Consider the following 25221-nt stretch of genomic DNA (forward strand, 5'->3'; position numbering starts at 1 on the left):
CATCCGTGCGCTGCACAAAGGGGACGTACGTCGCTTGTCACAGTTGGCATTGCGCGCTTACGAACCTCTGGCTACCGTACTGAAGGACAAGGTCAGAAGAGCAAGGCCCTACATAGCACTCGCACATCATGACGATCATTAGCAATTTAGCCCAACTGCACACTCCACGCGCCCATAGACGTGCTTATTACTGCAGCTTTACATCTACAGCAAAGCTGTTCGTCAACAAGAAACGCTCGAAAGCGCTATCTCCGTGGTAGTATGAAGTATTCTGCAGAGCTTCTATTTAGAGCAACGTAGAATATCTTCGACCTCACCGGCAGGAAAGCTTTTTCGAGTGGAGGGAATAATGACACACCCGATGAAGATGCCTAAGCCATTTGTTATTGGACTACTTATATAGAGGCCTTGTATGAAACGCTACAAACTTACCAACCGCCGCAGAAAACCTAATGGAAACAGGCAATGCATATGTACGGAGAATGGGGCCTACGTGAAGGGTGACCTTACCGAAAGTTCGAAGTGGGGAGTGGAATTGCCACTTCTGTGCAACCTTAATAGGTGCTGCGTTCTAGAGCTTACAAGCGTATTTACGAAACGCCTACGAAGTTGGCCTCATGCCTTGAAAGAAGTCGTAGCTTCGTTAAGAAACCATCGATTGAGATACGAATGCGTAGACAGATATACGACGTAAGGGTTGTAGTTTTATCGGCTGCACACACTTGCTTACATTAGATTCTACACTAACAAATGTAGCGTCAGCGCATACTTCAGGAAAACATGAACACATCATACTCGATGACAACAGACAATGACTGAAAACGTTGTGGTCTATCGCTTCAGCGCAAAGTGAGCGGTGAAAACGCAGCACGCACAAAAGTGTCAGCCGTCGAAGCACTTAGATTCGGCCGCCAAAGCAGATCGCTTTCAAGATAGCGCGCGCGCATCCGCGCAGTGCGCAATTTCGGCCGGAGCAGAAGGCCCGTGCTCCTTCCTCCTCTCTCCTGGGCCCCATGCGCGCGACGGAAGATGGCGCCTTTCGTCCCCTCTTTTTTCCCGTGGCGCGCCAGATTGCGCCGCGATCGTCGGCTTCATTCACGTGCTTTCACTCGCAAATACAGCGCACGAAGCGCGGCGGCAACGGCAGCAAAAATGTGCCTGGAGAGTCCGCATAATTGCGGCGCCGTTTCCCCGTCTCGAATCCGGCAACATTGATGCCATCAGCTAGAATGCCTGGGTTTATTGACTGGTAGCCTTCACCCAAAAAGATCACGTTCTCGTGACGCCTGCGGCAGAAAGGATGCTCCACGTCCGCCGTCAAGGTCTATGAGTAGTGGCGCTGGCTAACACTCCCAGGGTTCTACTAGGAAACATAAATACCCAAGAAAGTGGATGGGGGAAACGGCACCGCGCAACCTCATTTGGTAGAGCATCGCACACGAAATGCGAAGGCTGTGGGATCGTTCCCCACCTGCGGCAAGTTATTTTTTCATCCACTTTCATTTCAATTAGTTTATCGATTCTTTATTTAATTTGTTAAGCACAAGTAATTTCCCCTATGTGGTCCTGGCTGTGAGTGTTTGTTGACTTCGTATGATATTACGCTATAACCTATTTTTCGCTTCGTCTTATGGCGGATGCCATCGCCATAGTTTAGGTGTAATCCCACTTGTACCACGTATAGCTACTGCAGCGTGTTCACGCCTACGCTCGGTCATTTGATATTAGGCATTCTTAAGGGTGTAATTTCAAGTTACGGGAATCAAAAAAACTAATTTCTATCTCTTATCACTCAAGGCGTTAACGAGAAATGTTCAGCACAATGACTCTCCTGTATGAGCGGAATAATTTTCTTTAAAGGCACTTGCTTGCAAAGAGACTAATTACTATTCGTGCGTACTTTTTTACAGACATGCGGCAACTGATAAAATCTTGTCTTTTGATGAAGCAAATGTTTCTCATCGGCTTAGTTTTTCTGACGGTTGAGTATTACTGATTTCGCTTCTAGGCGCTCACATGGTATGCCTCACTTTCGCTATGGCCCCGCTTCACTGGAGCCATTTAATCTAATGACCCATATAACTTCCCCTTGCTATGGCCCTTGGTCATTTGTTAAAACGTAGCTTAGAGTTTGTTACATTGAAATCTTTGCTTGGATAGGAGCCACATAGCGCGATACAGGAAGAGCTTAAACAAAGAAACGACATTGAGCGTTACAATATACGGGACCTGCAGGTGTCTCACGTTATTGAACAAATAGAATTGTACGTGCGCGTTTGCTAGCTTGAAAAAAGATATTTCTTACTTCACCTGTGTAATGAAGAACATGCTGTGCCACCATTGCACACATATAGACTAAATTCTCGCATCAATATCGCCTGAAGGTTATGCTGCTGTTCTTTTTCCTTTTAAAATGCCTTCCTGAAGAATTAAAATTGAAATAAAGTTATTGGATCCTGGGGGACTGATATTTCAAAAAAAAAGATTACGTCCTTTGACATGTTTTGTGTAATATATCATGCGTTCCTTATTACACATAGTGGGCTGACCCCACGTCTTCCTTAAAGTAAACAACGTATCTGACTCATAATCTGTACGAATGATTCAAATGTTGTGTGGTTATTGCAGGAGAAGCTTATATTTGCGGTTCGGTTACTGTATTGGCAACAATTTAGGAATGGAAATGCTGTGAAAAATTATCAGGGTGTTTTACGAGTGCCGCATAATTTAGTCCTCTTCTTGGAAGACATAGCACGGTCCCCAGAATAGTTTATCCAGAATTTCACCAGGATTTAACGAGAATTAACCAGGGCGAAAATAATCCGCACTGTCAATGTCTAGGTAAATGCGCCAAAATTAAATACAGTCTTGGCGAAAAATTCTTTCAGCAAGGATTCGAAAGTAGGATACGGTTGTTGTTGGTTATATTTTCCTTGTCGCGAAAGACCCATCGAGTTCACAGTTGGCAAAATGCATTACATGTTAAGTGTTTTATGAGGGAAAACTTCAACGCTTTGGCTTAATCAAGAGCATTGACACTAATTACGGAACCGCAAATATTTCCTGACTTTCGTGCTGCAACACACGCGGAGCCTTGGGTTTACCTCACAAGTCACCTTGTTTATAGTTTATGGCGATAGAGGTGATTTTAGGCATCCTGTATGGATAAGTTAAAGCTGCGTGGGTTAAACACGACCTTCAGAATAAATTATGTATTTTAGCCGTCCAGAGTGTTATATTGTTTTACAAATGACGCAGAATATAAACGCTGTACTTGGTAAGTTATCGCTAGTACCAATCTAGCGATGACTTATATCACTTATATTCACGAGAAATCAAACGTGTGTGGGAAATACAGCCTTTGTAAAACATTTCTTTATCAATAAATTTCTTTATCATGTGGAGAAAGCGGTGAAGACGTTGCGAGTTCTAATCTGCTGAAAATGCAGCGTACAGTAAGTGTTATGCGTGTCCAAATATAACGCCTCTGATCCAAATACGAGGTTTGAATGCTATTATTGAACCGTCGTTTTTCATCTATGTTCATGCATTCTACGGTGCTCGTAGGTGGTTCCCCTCATGTCCTCAGTATGAGAATTTGCCTCGTTTACCTTTATTGACGATAAGACGAAGGTTATGAGTGACGTGTGTATGTTCAAAGCGTTGAGGTAATCACGGCGTGTCCAGTAAATTACGCGTGCAATTGCTGCGAAGCACTACAATCCTATTTTAGGAATGGCGTGGAATTGCGCTTGCTATCTTCTGAGAGCTGTGGCTGCAACCAAGACGAAAGTCTTGTTTATTCGCCTACTTGGTATTATCGGTTTCATAATCATGCCTACCTGGTTTGGACATTGATTGCGCAGTATGTATTAAAAGAAGCTGTGGGGGAACATTTTTACCACTCTATGCATGTGAAGAGAAATGTGTGTGCCGTAATTACAGACACCGTAGGGAATTTCCTCGTCAAGTACTGCACAGCATTGCACAGTCCTTATTCGCTATGTTGCCCAGTCAACCGAGTGCACGTCATAAAAATTTCGCTTTTGGTAAAATGGAAGACAAACATTACATAACATGGTTAAACTGTGAGATTTCTGGCTGTATAAGGAGCTATGCAACATTTTCATCAAGCCTCTTTTCTCTTTGTGTTTATGTGGTATATGTGGGGCCCGCGGTATTTTTGATGAAATAAGTGACTCAGCTGGTTTATATTTTGTGAGCACGTTTATGTGCGACATGTAGCTAGATCTTAAGGGCTAATAAGACAAACAGCCGATCTTGAAATTAGATTGTTATGCAGGAAAGTCACACAAGCCTGCTCTCTTGTTCTTTTTCAATTCAGGACTGCGTGAGAAGAATTGTACTGGTTTACGAGGCCCGCACAGTCGGCAAATTATGCCTATTGGTCCCTTTCTGAAGCTTATGCGAAGTCTGTAAAACATAAGTCACAACTGTGACATTTCCTGCCGGTCTCTTCCCGAACGGCTTTCGCCAGGTATCCCTCCTTTCACTTTCTGACGAAGCGCTTCCTTAACTGCGGCAAAAATGCCAGTTGGTTAGCGCGTTGAGTGCAGTCTTTAAAGGTGAATGTTAAAACAGGTGGACACAACATATTCACATGACTGTCGGAGAGCCGATCCCACGAAAAAGCAAGCAATTGCTCGTGTTACTGCTGAAAGTGGGATATATCAAAGTTTACATTTCTTACGTGCAGAATGGCCCTACACATGTGCGCAGTGACAATGTCTAAAATGTTCAGTTCAACGTGCCTGTGAACAAGCATAATGTGCGAAGCATAGAAATTTCCAAATATTTATAAAAGACGAGGCTGACATATCCTAAAATAATATGAAGAAGGGTTCTCAGCTAGGCTCGGTGCATACTACATTTTGGGTTAACTTTCTTTATTATGATGTTTTATGTGCCAAAACCACCTTTTGATTATGAGGCACGCCGTAGTGGGGCACTGCGGAAAGCTGGACCACGTGGGGTTCCTTAACACGTACGCAAATCTGAGTGCGCGGGCCTTTTCGCATTTCGCCCCCATCGAAATGCCGCCGACGTGGACGGGATTCGATCTCGCGACCTTTTGCTTAACAGCCCAACACCATAGCCACTAAGCAACCACGGCGGGCGAATTTTAGGTGAACTGCGCGAGCACGATACAAGAAAGGAAACAAACACAAGCGTAGAGCATCAACATACGATTTATTTTAATATACACAGAGTATATGTGCTGACGCGAGTGCACACGTGGTTAGCTGAAGAATGAATGTATATCGGCTATTCAAGGTGGTCGAGCTCCTCATTTGTCATATCAATTGGTAGAATGCTGATGCATTAGAATCTTTGGTGCATTGCGTGGTCTTCAAATATTTCGCGCGCGAGGTTATTCTTCTATTTCTATAATACCGTGCTGATCGTAAAATCTGGTTGGACACCACTCACGTCGGCACATGCTAAGCCAGATTGCTTTCTTGGCCGGTCCTGAGTGAGCATGAATGCTGTCTGCGCCAGGAATCAACACAACGCCCCATCTGTCCGATATACGAGAGACCACATGACACAGGAACGTTGTACTCAACATCGCAGCGGCAATGCTTGCCACCGCTTGCCAGTGGGGATATATTGCACTCACCGTCCAATTTGCGTTTGTTGGTCTAGCCTCTCACCAATGATGCACAGAAAATATTTTGGGTGTGCACTCCTATACCACGTGTGCACTCACATCAGTATGTATGCTCTCTGTATTTTCAAATTAATCATATCCTAATAGTCTGCGCTCGTGCTTCTTTCCTTTGTTGTCCCGTCCTCGCGTAGTTCACCGTAAAGTTAATCCTAAGGTAACTATGTAGAGCTCCCGTGTTCTCGTTACATTTTGTATTAAAAATTATTGCGCAATTCTGGTATGCGAAGAAAACTTGCACTAGCAATTCGGATTCCAGCCAGCGATGAACGCTAGCTATAAAGATACGCCTGAGTCTCGCTAGTCGATGCTCATTCATTGCTTGCCGCAGCGCGACAGAAACACAGGGTCATAAATTAACTTACAAAGCAAAGCGCTCACTCCTAACTCAATTTTATTTCAAAAAACACCGCAAAACCTTCTCCACAGGCGTACTTTTTGCATGTTTTAAAACCACGGAGTCCTTGGGCACAAACTACGCGTATTGTGCAAACATTATTCCAGTTTCTGTCGATCTACTTTACAGCGCGTCGCACTCAATAACATATCAAGACAGATACTACAGAAACATGTAAAACCGATGGCCCGATGCGTATGCATGTAGTGAAAGTGAAATTCACACGATAACAACTGCTATGCTCGTGTAAAGGTAGCCGTTCCATTCAAAGACGTCCTACTGTGTCGTCATTTTGGGAATAACGCTGCTTGAGGCAGCATATACCAAACACAGATTTGTTGAAGAAGCGTGCTGTGTGACCAAGAGTTTCATCTCCACGACCTGAAAGCTACTTAGAAGCTCAACCTCATATGTGCCCTTGCAAGGGTCATTCACTTAACATTTTCGGGGCATCAAGCAGTAGTTGGCTTTGGTTGTTTCTGAAGAAGCGGTATAACGTCTGCTAATCCGGTTGCGGCGACCTGGGGAAGCAAAAGTGCCTCGAGATGCGCCTTCATTTTACACAGAACCAGATCTAGCGTCGTCCGTTACCGGCTGTTCCTTCCTCCAGGTCGTAAGTAGAGTCCATTTGCCTGTTCCCTTCTACGGGCTTTTATCTCTAGAAGTAAGGATTTACCACCTTGGGACTAGGGAAAGCCGTTGCTTTGAGTGAATGTACCTCGAAAGTATTCTAATTTGCTACTTAGGTGTTCCTCAGCTGTCGTAAATATGTATTCACATTCCTTCTTTCCTATTTCGGTCATCTCGCAACCGCTTACTCCTTATCAGCAAGCGACACTTGACCTGAAGAGGCCGCTAGTTAGCAAAATCGTCCTGCTGCGTAGGCCAATACCATTCGATATGCACTGGAGCTGCATTCATGTCACCCTTTCAGACTCTCATTAATACGCACACCAGGCAAGTATTTTAGAGTGTTTACGTGATTTCAAAGATTTTAAGGAAATTCTAGGTGATACCTTTAACAGAAAAAGCAATTTTCGCCTAACCGATAGGTGGGCCCCACCTATCCATGAGATATCGCAACTGATATAACTGCCAGAGGGTAGGGCAGACACAGTTGGGCAGCTCACTAGAGAGTGCCTGCTACGTCTCTAGAGTTGCACAGTTGGGCAATTGTTTTTTAATTTTAAAGGTGAGGTTCTCTGCAATTTTTTACATCAGAAAGTTAGCAGTGTCATTTTTCGGTAGGTTTTCAAGCAAATGGGAACTCACTGGACGTTAAGGTTCAAAGCCTCGCAACAGCAATGATCGTTTGAATATTGAAATGCTGAAATTCGTGATAAGTTGAAGAGTTACTATCTCGAGTTCTTCGAAATTGATGGGTGCTTTAGAAAAACTACTATATAATTACGGTAACCAAAGTAGAAAGGTAAAATGGTAGCTTAAAGGTTATGTATTTAATGCATCATGTTGAGATAATTCAATGGAGCAGCATGATGAAGAGTTCATGGTAAAGGAGTGTTCTAATAGTAGTATTGTTTTTACCAGCAACGCTTTCGGAATATCTTCAGCGTAAACACGAGCAAATACAGTGGCGTTTCGCGTTAGTTTTTTTCTTTTTAAACCTTTATGGACGAATAATGCAAGTGGTGCTAACTATGCGCTACCTCTAAGTCAATCAACCTTAACCAGTCCCTGGTTTTAATTCATCAACTGCAACATGTTCATAAGCCAGCTACTTGAATTTCGTAGACTGAAATTTCTGTGAAAACATAGCTAATCGAAAATCAAGCAAAATTTTTCATGTAGGATTTTTTTTTAATTTAGCAACATGTCAAGATGCTATTGTTTTGAATCCCTCATTTTAATTAAGTAGAGGTTGTAGCCGAAACACCAATTAAATCGCGGACTATGTTTCTCATCAAGCTTGCGCAAGCAATCACTGCCGAAAGACCTTCTGGTAAATTGAAAATAATGGAGCTTTGGGCTAGCTTAGGCATGTGACTATTTTTTGGAGAATAAATATACTCACCCAAAATGCCTGATATAATGTAGAAGACGAAAACGACAGCACGTGAATGCATAGTAATAGGACGATGCCAGCTGACTCTTATATTTTCACTTTAGACGGCAGTATTAGAGTGTCTCTCCGGGTAGCTATCATGCTATTCATTTTGTCTCCTTCCGACCATTCAAAAACGTGCAGGTGTCGTCCGGCACTTGAGCAGCAAAGCTATAAAAATATACTGCCTTGGTAACTGCGTCCACTGCTAGTACTGTTCATTACAGGTCACCGAGGCTTTCACAATGTACACATATTTTAAGCATCACTCCTTGGAGGTCTAAAAGGCTTCAGACATGAAACAATGAACATATCTATCAAGTTTTGCGAAACTACACTGTCAATCTTTTGAAAAAGGAACAGTTTGACAATGCCACTACGTTTTGTTTGCAGCTTTCCGCTAAGCAGTCCACGGCACACTCTTAAAGTTCTCTTATGAGCCTGAATCCTTGGCCTTGCGCTGCGGCGCAAGGCCACGGATTCAGGACAATAAACAGCGCCACGTCGCCTTCTTCAGAAAGTGTGAGTCTACGTCTTCGACCAAGTAGGAGCTAGGACACGACCTATCTTTAATCAAATAACATTTCCCCGAGAGACTCCCGAAGGTGATCAAAAAAATTAATTCACACATACTTGGCAGTTTACCTTTGATGACTGCATCATAAAACTGCAGTCGTTCATGAAATAACCTGTTTTGCGCGGAAAAAGGTTTCACTTTCATTGACGTACCTTCATATATAGTGTGACTACTCTTCTCTATTTGATACATCGGTTGGGGCACTACACAGATACAAAAACGTGAAGTTACTCACACCTAGTTGTTGTACCCATTATTGTTTCTCATCTGTCTTCATGGTATCCCAGTTTACGTGACCCCAGATTCTCAATAAAACGAGCACAACATGTGATCAGGCATCTTATGTTTGATAATGAGCCCTGTTCCCCACCACTAGCACATTTCTTTGTAATAGTTAGGTGGCTAATTGAGGGATAATATAAGTTCTTTGTTGTCGAGCTGGAGAGTTATTTGTAGTTGGAGGTTTGCTATTGTTTCTGTAAACACTTCACTCAGCCATATTCAGCGCACCACGTCCGGCGTAGTTATTTCGTCTCGGATGTTACTCGTACAACCCGGTATACGAAATTTCCCGACTGATAACGCACCAAAAGTATCTTCAAAAGTGCTAACTCCACTGATTGCCAGACTCTGAAACAGGGTGATCAATGTGTAGGCTGCTATCATCGCACTGAACACGCCACTCGCAATGAGCGGAAGCTCGCACCCAAAACGACCACTTCCTACATCCTGGCGCAGGCCGGAGGGTCACGCAATGTCGCAATCAGGCATTGCCGAGTCACCAGAATCTGTAACACGCGCACAACAGTTTGGAACAAGTACGTGTTAGTACAACGTAATCTCAACCCTTGTGTCCCACTGTCTTCCCAGCTGACCCTTGGGTGCCAATTTGATGAAGGGGCATCTGTTAACGAAGCCATAGTGTGGGAACACTGGCAGCCAGCATCTGACTTCATCCAACTGGCACAGCTCGAGCTTTATCACAGTTCTATCGTTCTTTGTATCAGTTTTAGCAATCCGTGCTAGACAGTTCTTTGCAAATTTATTCCTCGGAATTTTGAGAATCCCAGTTCGCAAACAAATGCCACAGCACAATACACCGGCAGTGCATGCTATTTATGTTAAATTTGCTCAGACTAAAATACAAGAAGTGCGAAACCACAGCAGAACATTGGCCAACGCAACAGGCCGCATTTCTACCAAAAAGCTAGCCTTCATGCATGGATTTCGATGCCAGCGTGGGTGTTTGTAGTAATGGAGAGGCTGATCTCCTCCCTTCAACTAGTGCTAACAACGGGAGTGACTGCCCAAAAATTTATTTTACGATTGACATCGCCCGTGCGTTAATCCGCCGAGACCTTCTAAGGAAACACACAGACCACCGTGTTGTAAACAGCTTGTTCCCTGCCCGTGTTCGTGGTGGTGGCTTGCCTCCTAGTGCTAGAGCACTGTTAGTGAAATTGAGTTGGCTCGGTGTTGGTGCGCGGACACTTGCATCGTCAAGGACGTGTGGACAGTCCGTGGTGTTCGTCCCGTGGCTTTTGTTTCACTTGAACCCCTTATTTATTTACGTATTGATGTATTCATTATACACTCAGGGCTAGAAACGTCATAGAGGCGACTGGTACAAAAGAAAGTGTGGAATATAGAAAATAAACAAAACGCAAATATTATTATGAAAAAAAAAACAAAATGCTTGAATACAGGCGGTTTCTTTCTATACAATGCTAGCTGCTAGTTCACAAAAAAAAAAGAAGTTCCTGGTTATACAAAGCTCGCCAAAGTTTCATGAAAAAGACTGTTATCAGTAGTATTTACAATATTAGCGGGAAGGTGGTTCCAATCTACACATGTGCGAGTAAAAAAATACTGCAAAAAATGCCTTGTGTGGCATAGATAGGTTGCAACATTATGACAGTGACCAATACGCTGTGATATATAATGGGGTCATGTGAAGAATGGCGTGGCCAGTGTAGGAAGATGATAAATTTCATGAAAGAGTGCTAGACGTGCAATTCTACGTCGAAAAGATAGTCAAGGAAAACTAAGATTTTGTTTCATGGAAGTAAGGCTCGCTGTATTATTATAATTAGAAAATTACAAAAGATAAATTGAACAGGAATATTTTGAACAAGTTCAAAAGCCATTTTCTGGTTGTCTTGGCCAGGATACCATGCAGAAGTAGCGTATACTAATTTAGGGCTTATTAGTGTTTTATAGAGTAGGTGTTTTAGGATAAAAGGTGAGCTAGCGAAGTTACCGCACAAATAACCTAACATACGGTTAAGTACAACATACGGTTAACATACAGCTAAGTATTTGTAAGAGTTAACTGTTTCGAAAGGACCGCTGTTTAAGTGCTAAGTGGCATGTTGGCGAAAAACACGGGATACATGCAGTACTTTACATTTGTTAATGTTTATTTCCATTGACCACGAGTTACACCAGTTAAATATTGCGTCAAGGTCGAGCTGCAACCTCTTGACGTCGGTTTCATCGGCTATGTCGCGAAAAATAACGCAGTCATTAGCGAACAAGTGTACGCTAGAAGACAGTGTAGCAGGAAGATCGTTAATATAAATGAGAAAAATGAGAGGGCCCAGGACGGAACCCTGGGGTACCACAGAATGTACATCGCTGAAAGAATTAAAACCATTAACTGCAACAAACTGAGTGTGGTTTGCTAAAAAGAGCTTAACCCACGTGAGATGGTTTGGATCTAAATTTAGTTTATATAATTTGTACTGGAGAAGTCTATGGCAAACCCTGTCAAATGCTTTAGAGAAATCTACAAAATACAGTCGGCCCAAAAAGGATGATGCAAAATTTGATGTAGCTCGTGAGTGATGAAGCCAGCTGTGTTTCAGATGAGAAAGCTTTGCGAAAGCTGTGCTGAGCTGGGGTGAAAAATGAATTATAGTCGAGGAACTTAACATGGTTAGAGAAAAATTATATGTTCAAGTAGTTTACAACCCGTACCAGTCAATGAAATGGGACCGTAGTTATTTGGTCTATTTATCTTACCTGACATATGTATGGGAATAACCTTCCCGATCGTCCATTCTTTAGGTAGTGTGGCCATGTCTAGGGACTGCTGAAAAAGCATTTGTAAAAATAAGGGATGGATGGATGGATAGAAAACTTTATTTCGTCCTGCAAGTAGTTATAATTAAACACTAAGTGGGCCGCTCCTACGTCGGGACCGGAAGGCCAAGCCTCACGGCCACGTCGTGAGCCTGCTGGACAGCCGAGAATTGTTCATCGAGGTCCGGGCTACGAAGTGCAGTCTCCCACCTGGACGCGTCCTTGATCGGCGAGTCTTCAATTCTTTTGCAAGTGTAGAGCTCGTGTTCGAGCATGGCTAAAGCACCACAATCCTGGCAATGAGGCTCTGTATACATCTCAGGATAAAACATGTTCAGCTTCCGTGGGCAAGGATAAGTACCAGTCTGTAGTAAGCGTAATGTAAGTGTCTGAGCCCTTTTAGTTTAGGATGCGGCAAAGCGTAAACCCGGCAATTAAGAAGGTAATACTTCGTGATCCAATGCTATTCACAGCGTGTTTACAGGAGGTATTCAGAGACGTGGATTGGGAAGAATTGTGGATACGAGTTAATGGAGAATACTTTAGTAACTTGTGATTTGCTGATGATATTGCCTTGCTTAGTAACTCAGGGGACCAATTACAATGCATGGTCACTGATGTGGAGAGGCAAAGCAGAACGGTGGGTCTAAAATTTTTCTGCAGAAAACTAAAGTAATGTTTAATAGTCTCGGTTTACTATAGGTAGCGAGGCACTGAAAGTGGTGAGATAATACATCTACTTAGGACAGGTAGTGACCGCGGATCCGGATCATGAGACTGGAAGAATCAGAAGAAGAATGGGCTGGGGTGCGTTTGGCAGGCATTCTGACGTCATGAACAGCAGATTGCCATTATCCCTGAAGAGAAAAAGTGTATAACAGCTGTGTCTTACCAGTACTCACGTACGGGGCAGAAACCTGGAGGCTTACGAAAAGGGTTCTACTTAAATTGAGGACGACACAACGAGCTGTGGAAAGAAGAATGAAGGGTGTAACGTTAAGGGATAAGAAAAGAGCAGATTGGGTGAGGGAACAAACGCTATGTAATGACATCTTAGTTGAAATCAAGAAAAAGAAATGGGGCATTGGCAGACATATAATGAGGAGGAAAGATAACCGATGGTCATTAAGGGTTACGGACTGGCTTCCAAGGGAAGGGAAGCGTAGCAGGGGGCGCCAGAAAGTTAGGTGGTATTAAGTTAGGAAAGTTAGGATGATACTAAGAAGTTTGCAGGGACGACATGGCCACAATTAATACATCACCTGGGTAGTTGGAGAAGTATTGGAGAGGCCTTTGCCCTGCAGTGGGCGTAACCAGGCTGATGATGATGATGATGATGATGACGACGACGACGATGATGACTTCGTTATCTGATTATATGTGGAAGGGGAGTCTATTCTCGGGGAGTACCATCACGCTGTGGCGCGGGGCGGAGCGGAGAGTAAGATCTCACGCTGCCTCATGAGCGGACTCATTGAGACTCGGAGGAGCTCCCTCAATCATCCCAAGGTGAGCAGGGGACCAACATAAGTAGTGTTGAGAGATCTTACAGGTCAGCATAATCTTAAAAGCAACCTTAGCCGCCGAGCCCTTCTCAAAGGCACTAACGGCCGACTTTGAATCACTATATACAAAAGGCCTGCGCCTGTCAACCAGGGCGAGCGCAATCACCGCTTGCTCCGCGACTTCTGGCATATTTGTCCGAACGGTAGCAGCGCTAACGACACTGCCCTCATTGTCCACGACAACTGCGGTACACACCTGCCTCTCCTCGTTTAAAGAATCATCCACGAAGCCAACCTTCTGATTCTCATCACGAATGAGTCTCAGCAGGCAAGCCCCCCTGGCTTTTCTTCTACCCACAATTCGCTCCGGATGCATGTTCCTGGAAACAGGCTTGACGTGATACCGCTTACGGACCTTCAAGGGAACACCGACGTGAAGTTGCGATATCTTCTCCTGAGGAACACCTAACTCTCTCGGAATCTGCCGACCCGCACTAGTCGTTGAGAGACGCACCATCTGCGTCCTCTACTAAGCCTCAGCTATCTCATCCAAGTTATTATGAATGCCCATCTGGATAAGTCGGTCGTTGCTGGCCACATTGGCACTCCCAACACTTTCTTGTGATCTTCCTAATCTCCGTGTCAAGCTTCTCCTTCCCTGATGGTTTCCACTTGTGCATGGCCGCCACATGAGTAAAGTGATACAATACAAATGCATTCTTAAGCCTAATCAGACTATCCTCCTTCAACCCCGCCTGCCTGTTGGCCACCCTCTTCACTAGGCACACCGCATTTTCTGTCTTGGCAATGATCTGGATCGTCAGCGTGTTGGCACCGTTCGACTGAATCAGCATCCCCAAAACTCTGATCTTGTCTACCCTACGTATGAGATCGCCATTTCTTGTGCGAAGCTGAATGTTCAGCTTGGCCACGGGGATCCATCCCTTTGGCTTGGGTCCTTTTCTAGGGGGACTGTACAGCAAGAGCTCCGACTTAGAGGGGGAGCATCTTAACCCCTTCGGGTACATATAAGTCTCGATTACATCTACTGCCTCCTGTAGAACACTCTCGACATAGCTCTCACTACTCCCGGGACACCATATGGTCACGTCACCTGCATACATGGTGTGCTTAATCCCTTCAATCTCCAAGAGCTTCGTGGCCGATCCGACCATGGCCAGATTGAACAAGATGACGGCAGCCTGAGGAGTGCCCCTGTCTCCAAGATTTAACGTTTTTGACTCTAGCTCCGCAACTCTCAGGGCAGCCTTCCTGCCTGACAGGAAGGACCTGACATAGTCATGAAAGCGCGCGCCGAGGCCAAAGTCCGAAATGGACTTAAGAAAGAGCGCAGAACGTTGTCAAAAGCCTTCTCCAGATCCAGCCCTAGGATGGCCTTAACGCCCTTTCCATCTCCGCCAATGACCTGATGCTTGATGAGCTTCATTGCATCTTGAGTCGACAACCCGGCCCGAAAACCAAACATAGTGTGGGGGTAGACGTCGTTCTCCTCAGGGTATCTTGTAAGCTGAAAGCACCGCATTCTCGGTCACCCTGCCCACACACGAAGTGAGCAAAATAGCCCTTAAGTTATCAATGCTGGTGACTTTGCCAGCCTTGGGAATCAGCACCGTGAGAGCTGTCTTCCACTGCTCCGGAATTGCCCCATCTCTCCGCATAGTGTTAACCTCCCCGGTAAGGTACTTGAACGACCTATCGTCCAGGTTCTTCAAAAGCTTGTTCGAAATCTCGTCCGGTCCGGGAGCCGACTTGCTGTTAAGGTTATGCAAAACCGTGCGTATCCCTTCCACAGAAAATTCCTCATCTAGTCAAAAGTTGTCCTCCCCGTGTAGGCCTGCTCCGTCAGAAGAGCATACGGGTGGGCCACGGGTGCGTATAGTGTTAGCCAGTTCTCGACTACCTCTTTCTCCGAAGCAAACCCCGCTGCTTCGTGCACAGCTCTCGCAAGGTCGTGCCCCTGACTAACTCTCGTATTCAAGTCGTTCAGCAAATGCTTAAGCAAGTCCCACGACGTCCCGTTGCGCACCTGCTTGTCCACCGAGTTCCATACCTCATCCCATTGTTGCCCAGACAAAAGTTTACAGTGCTCCTCAATCAGCTTATTCAGCTCGGAAATCTTTTTACGGAGCCTGCGATTAAGGTGCTGTCCCTTCCACCTAGCCAGCACAGACCGCATGGCTTCAATCAGATCGGCCAGCCTGCTTTCAACAGTATCCACCTCTAAATCCGTAGTGATCTCCTCCGTAGCCTCCTTTACATCTTCCCTCACCTGGGTGAACCAACCCTCTAGGCACGGCCGGTACAGGCCTTCGAATACCTTCGCCCTTTTTCCTCTCTTCTCCCGGATCATCCGAAACTTATCCCAGCCTATAAACGTTAACGCCCAAGGGCGCCTACCCTCAACCTCAAAATGACTTAGTTAATATAATGATCGCTACCTAGGTCTTCGGTAAGATTGTACCAACTAGGCTTCGCCGCGTTCTTTGCAAAGCAGAGGTCAGTGGTAGTATCCCTACACGTCGACATCCCTATACGTGTCGGACAGGCAGGGTCAGTGACCAGCGTAAGGTCAAATTCCGCGGCGTTCTGCCAGAGGTATCTCCCTTTAACTGTGTCATGTTTGTACCCCCACACATGATACGGAGCATTAAAATCCCCGGCCACGATCAGTGGATGGTCCTCAGCAAACTTAGAAGCCTTCTGGAGAAGCAGCTTGAATCTCTGCACCATGTCCCTCAGGGCACTGGACACATTCAAAATAAACACGCTTTTCTTGTTCACCAGGTTAGTAATGCCCTCAATCATGACACATTCCATGGAACTGAAAGTATCTTAAGATGATGGACCACCTGCGTCAGCTTGCTATCCAACAGAATGCAGGTCCCCCCAGCTTTGGATCCCCTGAAGACGGTTCAGTAGCCTGTAAGAGAAACTTCTTCCATCATTGCCCCCTGCAGTAGAATAGCCTGCGGCTTACCCTCACACGCTCGAATATACTGCTGTAGAGGCACCCGTTTACGAACATACCCCTTACAGTTCCACCGCTACACGCAAAAAGTCTAATTTTATGCGCGCCATGTTGAAGCAGTTGCTGCGAGACATCTTGGTAAACCTGAGACTTCCCTGTCGAGGAACCAGCCGACTGAGATCCCGACCTAAGAAGTGGAGGGGCACTCAGACTGGAGTTGTTTTTGAACGCCTCTACTCTACATTGCAGCTCCTTGAACCTCCCATCGATCGAGCCGAGCAACTTTGTGAGACACGTATTCCGCAGCGCCGGACCATCGTTGACCTGCTTACCGCTATCCACAACACTCGGCAACATCTCCTTCACCTCAGATCTCAGCTTCCTCGACGCGGGCTCTACCTCATGGGTCATCGCCTTCCTCTTTGAGCGGCGCGACCCACTAGTCTCACCTACACCAGCAAAATCCATGTTCTCTGTGGGCTCAGGCATCGCCCTCTTGGCCGGTGCAGGGCCTCCCACACTTTTAAGGGCCAATATTTCTTCCCCAAGCAAGCTCACCATTTCTCTGAGCTCAGCGTTTTCCTGCCCTAGCCGCTTGAATCTCGCCTTACCAAACTAGGCATCTCAATTCGAGCTTTGGCGCGCTCCGCCCAGGTAGTACCACTTGGCGCTCCACCGCGGCCCTTGCCTTGTAGACCATGCAAGACACCACCCTTGTGCACAGCCTGTCCCTCAGTCCCATTGGGGCCACGCGCTGTCTTAGTTCCCAAGTCTAAGTTCAGTCCGAAGCGCACGTTAGACCCCGATCTGCGCCCAGGCCGGCCACCGGAGCAGCTGCGAGACGCTCTTCCTGGTTTTCTTCATCGTGATCTTGAACTTCGCCCACAATCTTGTCCCTGCACAGCCTCCAGTGTTTTCCCCAACGTCGGCAACTGGCTTTCAGCGTACCTGAAGCATCCCTAATCTTCATCCTCAGCCTTGATATCCGCCATAGCCAGCTCAAAACGACGGCGCCGGACCACATATGGGGTACAAAACCGCTGCTGGCACGCCTTGGCAGCCCCCATGATATGCTGTCCCTCACACAGTTCACGCTTGGGCGAGTCCGGGTGGGCCTCACCGGGATTCGTTGAACCGCAGCCCCTCCAAACCACTTCTTCCGGCGAGGGTAAGGCGTCAGCGCGACGCCCCAGCTTTCCACAAGCATAAAAAACATCAATCTGCTTGCGGTAAAGCGTGTACCTAACCAGCGCGTTATCATACCGAATGTAGGTGGGCACCTTGTACCCATTGAAGGCGATGATGACGGTACCCGACTCCTTGATCTGTTTTGCCGCCAGAGCCAGGGGATTACGTGGGTTAACAATCTTGCCACTGAGCGCTTCGGGTCCTTCGCTGAGAGGAACATTTCTTATGATTCCCTTGCACATTTTATGCGGCGCCGCACGATATGCCGCAATTCATGCATGTGCCCGACAATGCATAAATCCTTGACCCTCACGTACTTCGTAGCATTTTCTTTTTCCGGCGTGCTAACCACCACAATACTCTGCTGATAATTGGGGCCCCCGCACAACGTAGAAAGAAGGAAGGCCAGAGGGTGGAAGAAGAGGGCCAGAGGCGCTCCTACGCCTTGAAACAGAACTCCCTGGCAGCAGCTGCTTCGTTGACGCGGTCCAGTATGGCAACAGCAACAATTTGACGGTACTGTCAATCAACCACAGGGGTTCGACCGTTAACGCTGCTTCGGTACGAAGCACGTCGTCGCGTGCGGCCGAGCAAGTGGCCATTGCCTTGGCCCTCCTGGACGACAAACATGCCAATATCTTCACCGACTCCAGGGCAGCCATCCGCGCCTTCAGCGTTGGTGCCGTGTGTAAGGAAGCCTGTCGCATCCTCGACGGCAAAAGCATCGCCACCGAAACTCTCACGTGGTTCCCCGCTCAGTGGAATCCATCATGGGAGGCCCCACAAATCTCAACGAGCTGGCCTACTTCTCGCTTCCGCGACCATGGAGAACTCCAACGCCGGCCCGCAGTGGTGGAGAACAGAGATCAAGCGACCACATACAATCAACTTTAGAAGGGTTAACTGCTGGGCTAGTTGGTGATCTTGCATACCGAAAAGATCTTGCGCCAAAAAACAACACACACAAGAAAGACGACGACACCACGAGCGCCCGTGGTGTCGTCGTCTTTCTTGTGTGTATTGTTCTTTGGCGCAAAATCTTTTCAACATACAGTCAAATCCGCAGCACATTTATCTCGGCAGGACAGAATTTCCCCTTCCACAAAAGAACTTAAATAGAGCACAGGCATTGACCCTCAGATTATTGCAAACAGGCCCGTATCCCAGCCCGGCTTTATTCCACAAAATTTAGCCCGACACCTATGCCACTAGTTCTTGCCGGTAGTGCAATGACATCGCTAGCCTAGCTCTGGCGTCTCTAGCTCTCTCGCCGAAGCTCTGGCGTTGCCGCTCATTACCAGGCACAGAACAAATAAATGAGGACAAGTGGCTCTCCGCTATCAAGAGCCCCGATGTCGGGGCGCAACTATGGGCTGTCCAGAGGGCCCATGATGCGGCGTTCGGCATGGCCTGACTGTCCCAACGTGGGAGCGGCCCGCAGCGCGCTGCAAACCTCAGGACCTTCATTAGGACCTCAGGACCTTCACCTCAGGACCTTCATTAAAGTTTTGCATCCACCCGTCCATCCATGGGGCGGACCTTGTCCGCTTGTCGCACCACCTCGTCTATGCAAGCAGCAGCCGTGATTGCATCTACCACCGCGGCCGCACTAATTTTAGCAATATTCAGACCTCCTCTGATCCTGACGATAATATTGATATCATTTTTTGGCAGCGGAGGCATTTTACCGCGCCATATAATACCCGTCTTGACGCTAGCAGGCGAGTTTGTACTCACTTTGCCGTTCTCGGGTCCCTGCCCGCCGTTAGGGCCAACAGCGATGCCACCGTATGATAGCCTTGCCTTGGTGTAGAATTCATCTGGATGATAATTTTCCATCCAGCATCCTCCGAAACACCTTCCGGAGAAATATCTTCACCTTCCGCGGCGTATTCCATCATGACAAAAGCGTCCGGCGGCCGGGGAGCTGGCGCGGCCCACGAGCACGGCGGGTTCGGTGATAAGGGTTAACACTTCCGGCGGCGTAGTCTGGACAAGAAAGGCCGTAAAATCACGCACAGTCCACTTAATTACTGAAAAAATTCATATGTTCTGATGTAGCGTGCAACTCTTCGCGGATACGTTTAGCACAGAATTAGGCACCAAACAGAGAAAAATCCGGTCACAACTGCCCTTAAAGCTGGAGCCGACACGGACACGTCTCACTAGTTGTAGTGGGGCTTAGGCTTCCCTAAGAATAAGGGAACTAACAGCAGTAGCACTTTTTAGGAATTTTGTATTAATTGCGTGATAGCCGGAAGAATAGTTAATGTCGAGAGTTTGAGGACACCAGACGTTTCAACAATGTTTGGGAGCATTTGGTTATAGTGATATTCACGTGTGGCAGGTAGAACAGTATTACACCTTATGGAAAAGTTCTTGACAAAGGTGTCCTTGAGGAGAGTAGGTCATTGCTCGCGTGGAAGACGGGAACCAGAAGGGTCGTCTAAGGCAATGTGGTCACTACATGGAGAATCGATAGCTTTCCAAAATTTTTTAACGTTGTTTGTTAGCATTGATGGAAGAGTGCTAGATAAAAATTTGCGCTTAGCAACCTCCCCCGCAGCGGTGGCTGAGAGATCTCGGCCTAGCGCGCCAACGGAGACATTCAGGCCCTGCTCTATGCTGGAACTCGTGAGAGTGGAAGGTGAAGAAATGCAACCGTACGGGTTTGCAAAAAAATCAGGTTGGTGTGAAGCTAGAAGAGGCGCAAAGATTCGATGCAGCAGTTGAGCCAGATTTGCGGGACAGGAGCAGTAGCAGGGAAGAACCTCCGTCTGGAAACCAAAAAATAGAAACAAATGGAAGAAAGAACGCAACGTGCGACTAATCATCAAAGCAAGTAGGCTACTGAACCTACCAAAAGAACACTACAGAGTTATTGTGCGTCCACGTGGTGAACTTAAGGTATAGGACTACAAACTGGATCGCACTTACTGCTACCTGCGCGACGCTTCCCGGGACAATCGAGAGACAGCGGAGGAAGAAAGCATATGCATAAACAGCAAGCAAAATATAGTGTTGCTTATCACGCCTTCTGAGGATCCGGCCAGGAAATATGGGGCTATAAGTTAGCTCCGCTTCGGAGAAGAATTTGAAGCAAAGGCTTACAGAGCAACCCCTGATAACACATTCAAGGGTGTTATCACAGGAATATCTAAGGAGAGTCTGGACGACAAAGTGACGAGTCTGGTCACGCCACCCAGTCCTGGAGTATCGCACACCAAGATAATAGGTAACACAGACAACGTGATCGTTTTATTTGAGGGTTTTGACGACCCAAGATATGTGAAGTATGCAGCGATGCTTATCCAATGCTCCTTGTATAAAAAGCTCATCGACGTATGCTGTGGAGGTGGAAGAACAGGGCACAGGGCTTACGTGTGCCCCAACCCTGAAGGAAAGCTTTACAGGGGGTGTGGGTGCAAGAATCCACAGTAGGATCAAGACTGCGAAGCGGAGTGACAACTTTGCGGCAAAGACTACCTCACGGGAGACAAGAAGTGCAAGGCAAGATACAAGCTAACGTACCCTGTCAGGAGACACCGCTGCGAGCGATGGAGGAGAGAAGAAGAAGAGGTCGAAGACGAAGAGCAGTACCACCACAACTACAAGCAAACCTGAAGAAGGGCAAGGCTTACAAGGCTTTATGTCGGTTGAGGGCAAGCAGCGCTCAACCGACAAAGGAGAAACAAACAGGAAAATGTATGGAAGAGATCGCTCCGGTTTCTTCCCGAGACTGCGCGGGGAAGCCGGTTGCGGACACTCCAGGTCATGGTCCAGGGCCAGATCATGAACGAGAGGAAGGTCGAGGTCTGGTTCGACAACTAGTCGAGGCGGAGACTGGGGCAAAGCACAGGTGAGCTGGGCAAAAGCGGTCTCCGTCATTTGTAGTCAATTGCCTAAACCTAAAGGGTCCGCCATAGACCAGGAAATGACACAGATTAGAAACATGATGGAACAGATTACGTGGGTGCATGCTACGCTTAAAGATGAGATCAAGCAGCTTATTGCAGAAAACACGAAGCTTCAGTAACAAAGAAAGAATGGCAACACACCCTTCACCTGTGCGACGTCGACGCCTAGTCGAGCTCCAGAAAGCGTTCCCACGGAAGCGAATGAGGAAGCACCACCACACAAAAGGAGGGTGCATCAAATGGTTGAGGAAATGAGCGTCTTTGAAATTAGCGAGGTTATCGGAACGTTTAAAGAAATGTTCGAGGCGTTACAGCAACAAATCAAGAACACGTACGTAGAGAATAAATAACGATTTTATGGATTATAGTATAGAGTAGCGGCCCCAGAATGCACACCAAAGGATGTTCGGAAGGCAGGCGCGGGACCGGTTAAAAGCAAACCGTACAGCAGACCTAATGCGGTAGAATATAGCAAGGACACTAGGGAAGAAAAGATACATAAACATGGCGCCGCGCCACCAATACGCGATTTGGCAATGGAACTGCCCCGGTTATCCTCGCAAGCGAGTAAACCTGTAGCAGTTCTTAAGAAGTAAGGTGATGCCAGATGTCATCGCCCTGCCAGACAGCGGGGGGATGGCAAAATCATCGGGGTATAAATCTTGCAGTGCTTCCGACGAGAAGGCAACAGTCACGACGCTGATACACAGAAACTTCTTGGATGCCGAACACGATACCTCTATGTGCGGCATAGACCACGTCCTGATAGAAATAATCTGCTCCCGTAAAGAGGGAAGTGTATTTATTCTGAACATATACAATGCACACCAACACAAGTCCAAATTCGGCCCACTCTTCTGCAAAGCGGTGAGCCTAGTGAACAAACTGGCACTAGTCATAGTCGGCGATGTTAAAGCGCCACACACGGCTTGAGGATAGAGCATAGAGAACATTAAGTATCGAAGCCTATGGGCAGACGCTCAGCACAAAGTACTAACTCTCATAATTGACCCTCGGGCACTAACCAGAATAGGAAACATCGTAACCAACGACACAACACCAGATTTCACATTTACGAAAAATGTAGCAGATTATCATTGGAGAAACGTGCAGGAAAGCTTATGTAGTGATCACCAGGTTGTCGTCACAACGGTACAAGCAGGCCCATGGAAAAATTGGGGCAGAGAACTGAAACTATTAGAATGGGACTCTTTCCAGAAAATCAATTAAGAGAATGCGGAAGACACTATAATGGACATCGAGAAATGCACAGGGAAACTGCAAGAAAGCATTAAACGAGCTACCAAAACTCTTACAGAGGAAGCAGGGATAGAGGAGCTGGATAGCAGATTATGGCACATGTGTTAAGCGAAAAGTAGTATGCTGAAAAGATAGAAAAAGCAAAAACACAATCGGAAATTAAGGAAGATAAATGTGGAATTAAACAAGGAAATCGAGATATATGCAAATGCGTTAACGGAAGAAAAGTGGGAAGCCACGTTCGACTTGGTGGAAAGGCAGATAGGAATGTGCAAGACCTGGAAAATTCTCCGATGCCTCTTGGGCCCCAGCAGTACAAAAACCATCCAAAGACACAATCTAGAGAAGGTTAAACACTGCTACGACGGTGATGCTGAAGAGCTCTTTCGAGAGCTTAAAAAATGTGCGTTGGAGATGCGAAAAAAGAACGAATCCCGCATTACCTTGGTAACGAGAATCCTTATCTTGATACCCCAATTACGGTGCCAGAAGCCAGATATCAACTTACCAGGCTGAACCCGAAATATGCACCAGGACCTGATAGGATAAGCAACAAAACACACAGGAACCTCGACGATGTATCCATCCGAGCTCTCACGGACTACATGAATAACTGCTGAAAGCAAGGTGGCATTCCAAGTCAAGAGAAATCAGCCCAAATAATTATTATACGAAGCCTAGAAAGAAACCAAAACTGACAAACTTAAGGCCCATATTGATAACTTCCTGCGTCAGTAGACTCATGAAACATGTGGTTTTCACACGCCTCACGAGATGCATGGATCATGGAGCATTTTACCCACATACCATGGTTGCATTTCGAACCAACTTATCGACGCAGGATATTATGCTAAATCTAAAGCATCAGGTCATAGATGCGGGTGAGAAAACTCTAGACACCAAGGCAATACTACGTCACGATCTAACTAAGGCCTTTGACACTATCACGCACAAGACAATACTACAACATTTCCAAAAGCTGGAGGTAGGACGTAAAACATGCGCGTACATCGAAGACATCTTGACGGATCGTACGGCAACGATTTCAATTGGAGAATTCAAATCGGAGGCGCTCAAACTAGGTGATAGGGGTACCCCGCAGGGTTCAGTCCTACCTCCCTTTCTATTCAACGTTACGATGATCGGTCTTACGGCGCGAGTCGGAAAGATAGAAGGAATCGGACGCAGCCTACACGCGGACGAAATCGCTCTTTGTGTGGCGGCTGGAAGTGAGGGCCATGTGGAAGGGATCCTTCAAACAGCAGTAAACATGGTCGAAGACTACATCAACGACAAGACTGAGTTGCTCCTCGGCGATTCTTGGCGATTGGCGTGCACACCACACTTGACGAATGCAATGAGGCCCAGAGGGTAGCGGAGTATGAAAGACTTACACAGAGTTTGACGGGGCGACACATCTTAGATTACATCGTAATAACCTACGAAGCACAGCACGGAGCGCGGAGAGACCTCTCAAGGAAAATAAGGAGCATATATCAGTACCCCCAATACGAAGAAACATGCACCCGGAGTTTCACCTAGATTGAAGAATCGAAAGAGCGAGGGCTCTCCACAAAAGATTCCGTAGTGCCATGGACATGGTTTATGTGGACGTGGCGGAGTACGCAAATAGACAGAGTATGCCGATAGTTGGTACCAGTCTAGAGGGTGACTGCAGAGTTAGTGGCACGGTAAAAACAGGGAAGGCGGAGGTGGCTGCTTTAGCACGGCCAATAGCCTCCATGGAGGCTAACAGCGTAGTAACCGACCCTAAGACAGCCGTCAAGAACTATGTGAAAGGAGGGATCTCGCCGGAATTACTGAGAATATTAAACAACTTTCGTGAAGTTCGAGACATTCTTAATATATGGGCGCCCGCACACTCCTCCATTCCGGAGGAACGAAATTGCGTACAACTTGACTCCAGAACTGAGGGGCCAAACAGGTGACACGCAACAAATACTGGAAACGGAGAGAGACCGGATGACCAGCTTTAACTAGATCACCAAACACTATAAGCTGGAAAGGACCCATTTCCCCCCGGCACACTCCTTGCTGAGTAGGTGGCATGCGACGGCATCGCGCCATTTAAATACAGACACACATCTGAACCCGGCGTCCTACCGCCGCTACTACCCGGACCTTTACATAGATAAATGTAGATTCTGCCTAAAAAGGGCAGACCTACAACATATAGTTTGGGCTTGTCATCGGACACCCACACGGAATAAAATAAACAAGAACGGAGAGAAGTGGGAAACCGCGTTGCTCAGCTGTGGACCGGAAGACCAACTCAAAGCAATCCAGTAGGCGGAAGATGCCGCCAGGGCCCAAGGGCTCGATGCCTTCATCTAGGTAGAGGCCTGTCTCAAATCTGCTGTCCACAAATAAAGTTTATTCCTCCTTCTCCTCCTTAGCATCCATTTTTGCAGGTATGTAAGTATCACATGGTAATTTGTAAGTAGCCCACCTCGATTCGGTGGTTGCGCTTTTAGTCAAGCGAAAAAAAACGTTTCTTTCAGTTGGCAAGCCGCTTGATGTGGGACGATATCA

General features: G+C 46.6%; 1 protein-coding gene across 2 annotated transcripts in view; it reads right to left on the reverse strand.

The window, feature by feature from the left end:
• Window positions 1-8350, reverse strand: part of LOC142578006 (uncharacterized) — a 64033-nt gene extending 55683 nt beyond the window's left edge. For both annotated transcript variants that reach the window (XM_075687434.1, XM_075687433.1), the window contains exon 1: window positions 8119-8350. In XM_075687434.1, the coding sequence (XP_075543549.1) occupies window positions 8119-8170 (52 nt within the window). In that variant the 5' untranslated portion in view covers window positions 8171-8350. The remainder of the gene's footprint in view (window positions 1-8118) is intronic.
• Between the last annotated feature and the right edge of the window lie 16871 nt (window positions 8351-25221).

Source organism: Dermacentor variabilis, chromosome 4 (assembly GCF_050947875.1).
Source record: "Dermacentor variabilis isolate Ectoservices chromosome 4, ASM5094787v1, whole genome shotgun sequence".
In the NCBI taxonomy this organism is placed as follows: Eukaryota; Metazoa; Arthropoda; class Arachnida; order Ixodida; family Ixodidae; genus Dermacentor; species Dermacentor variabilis.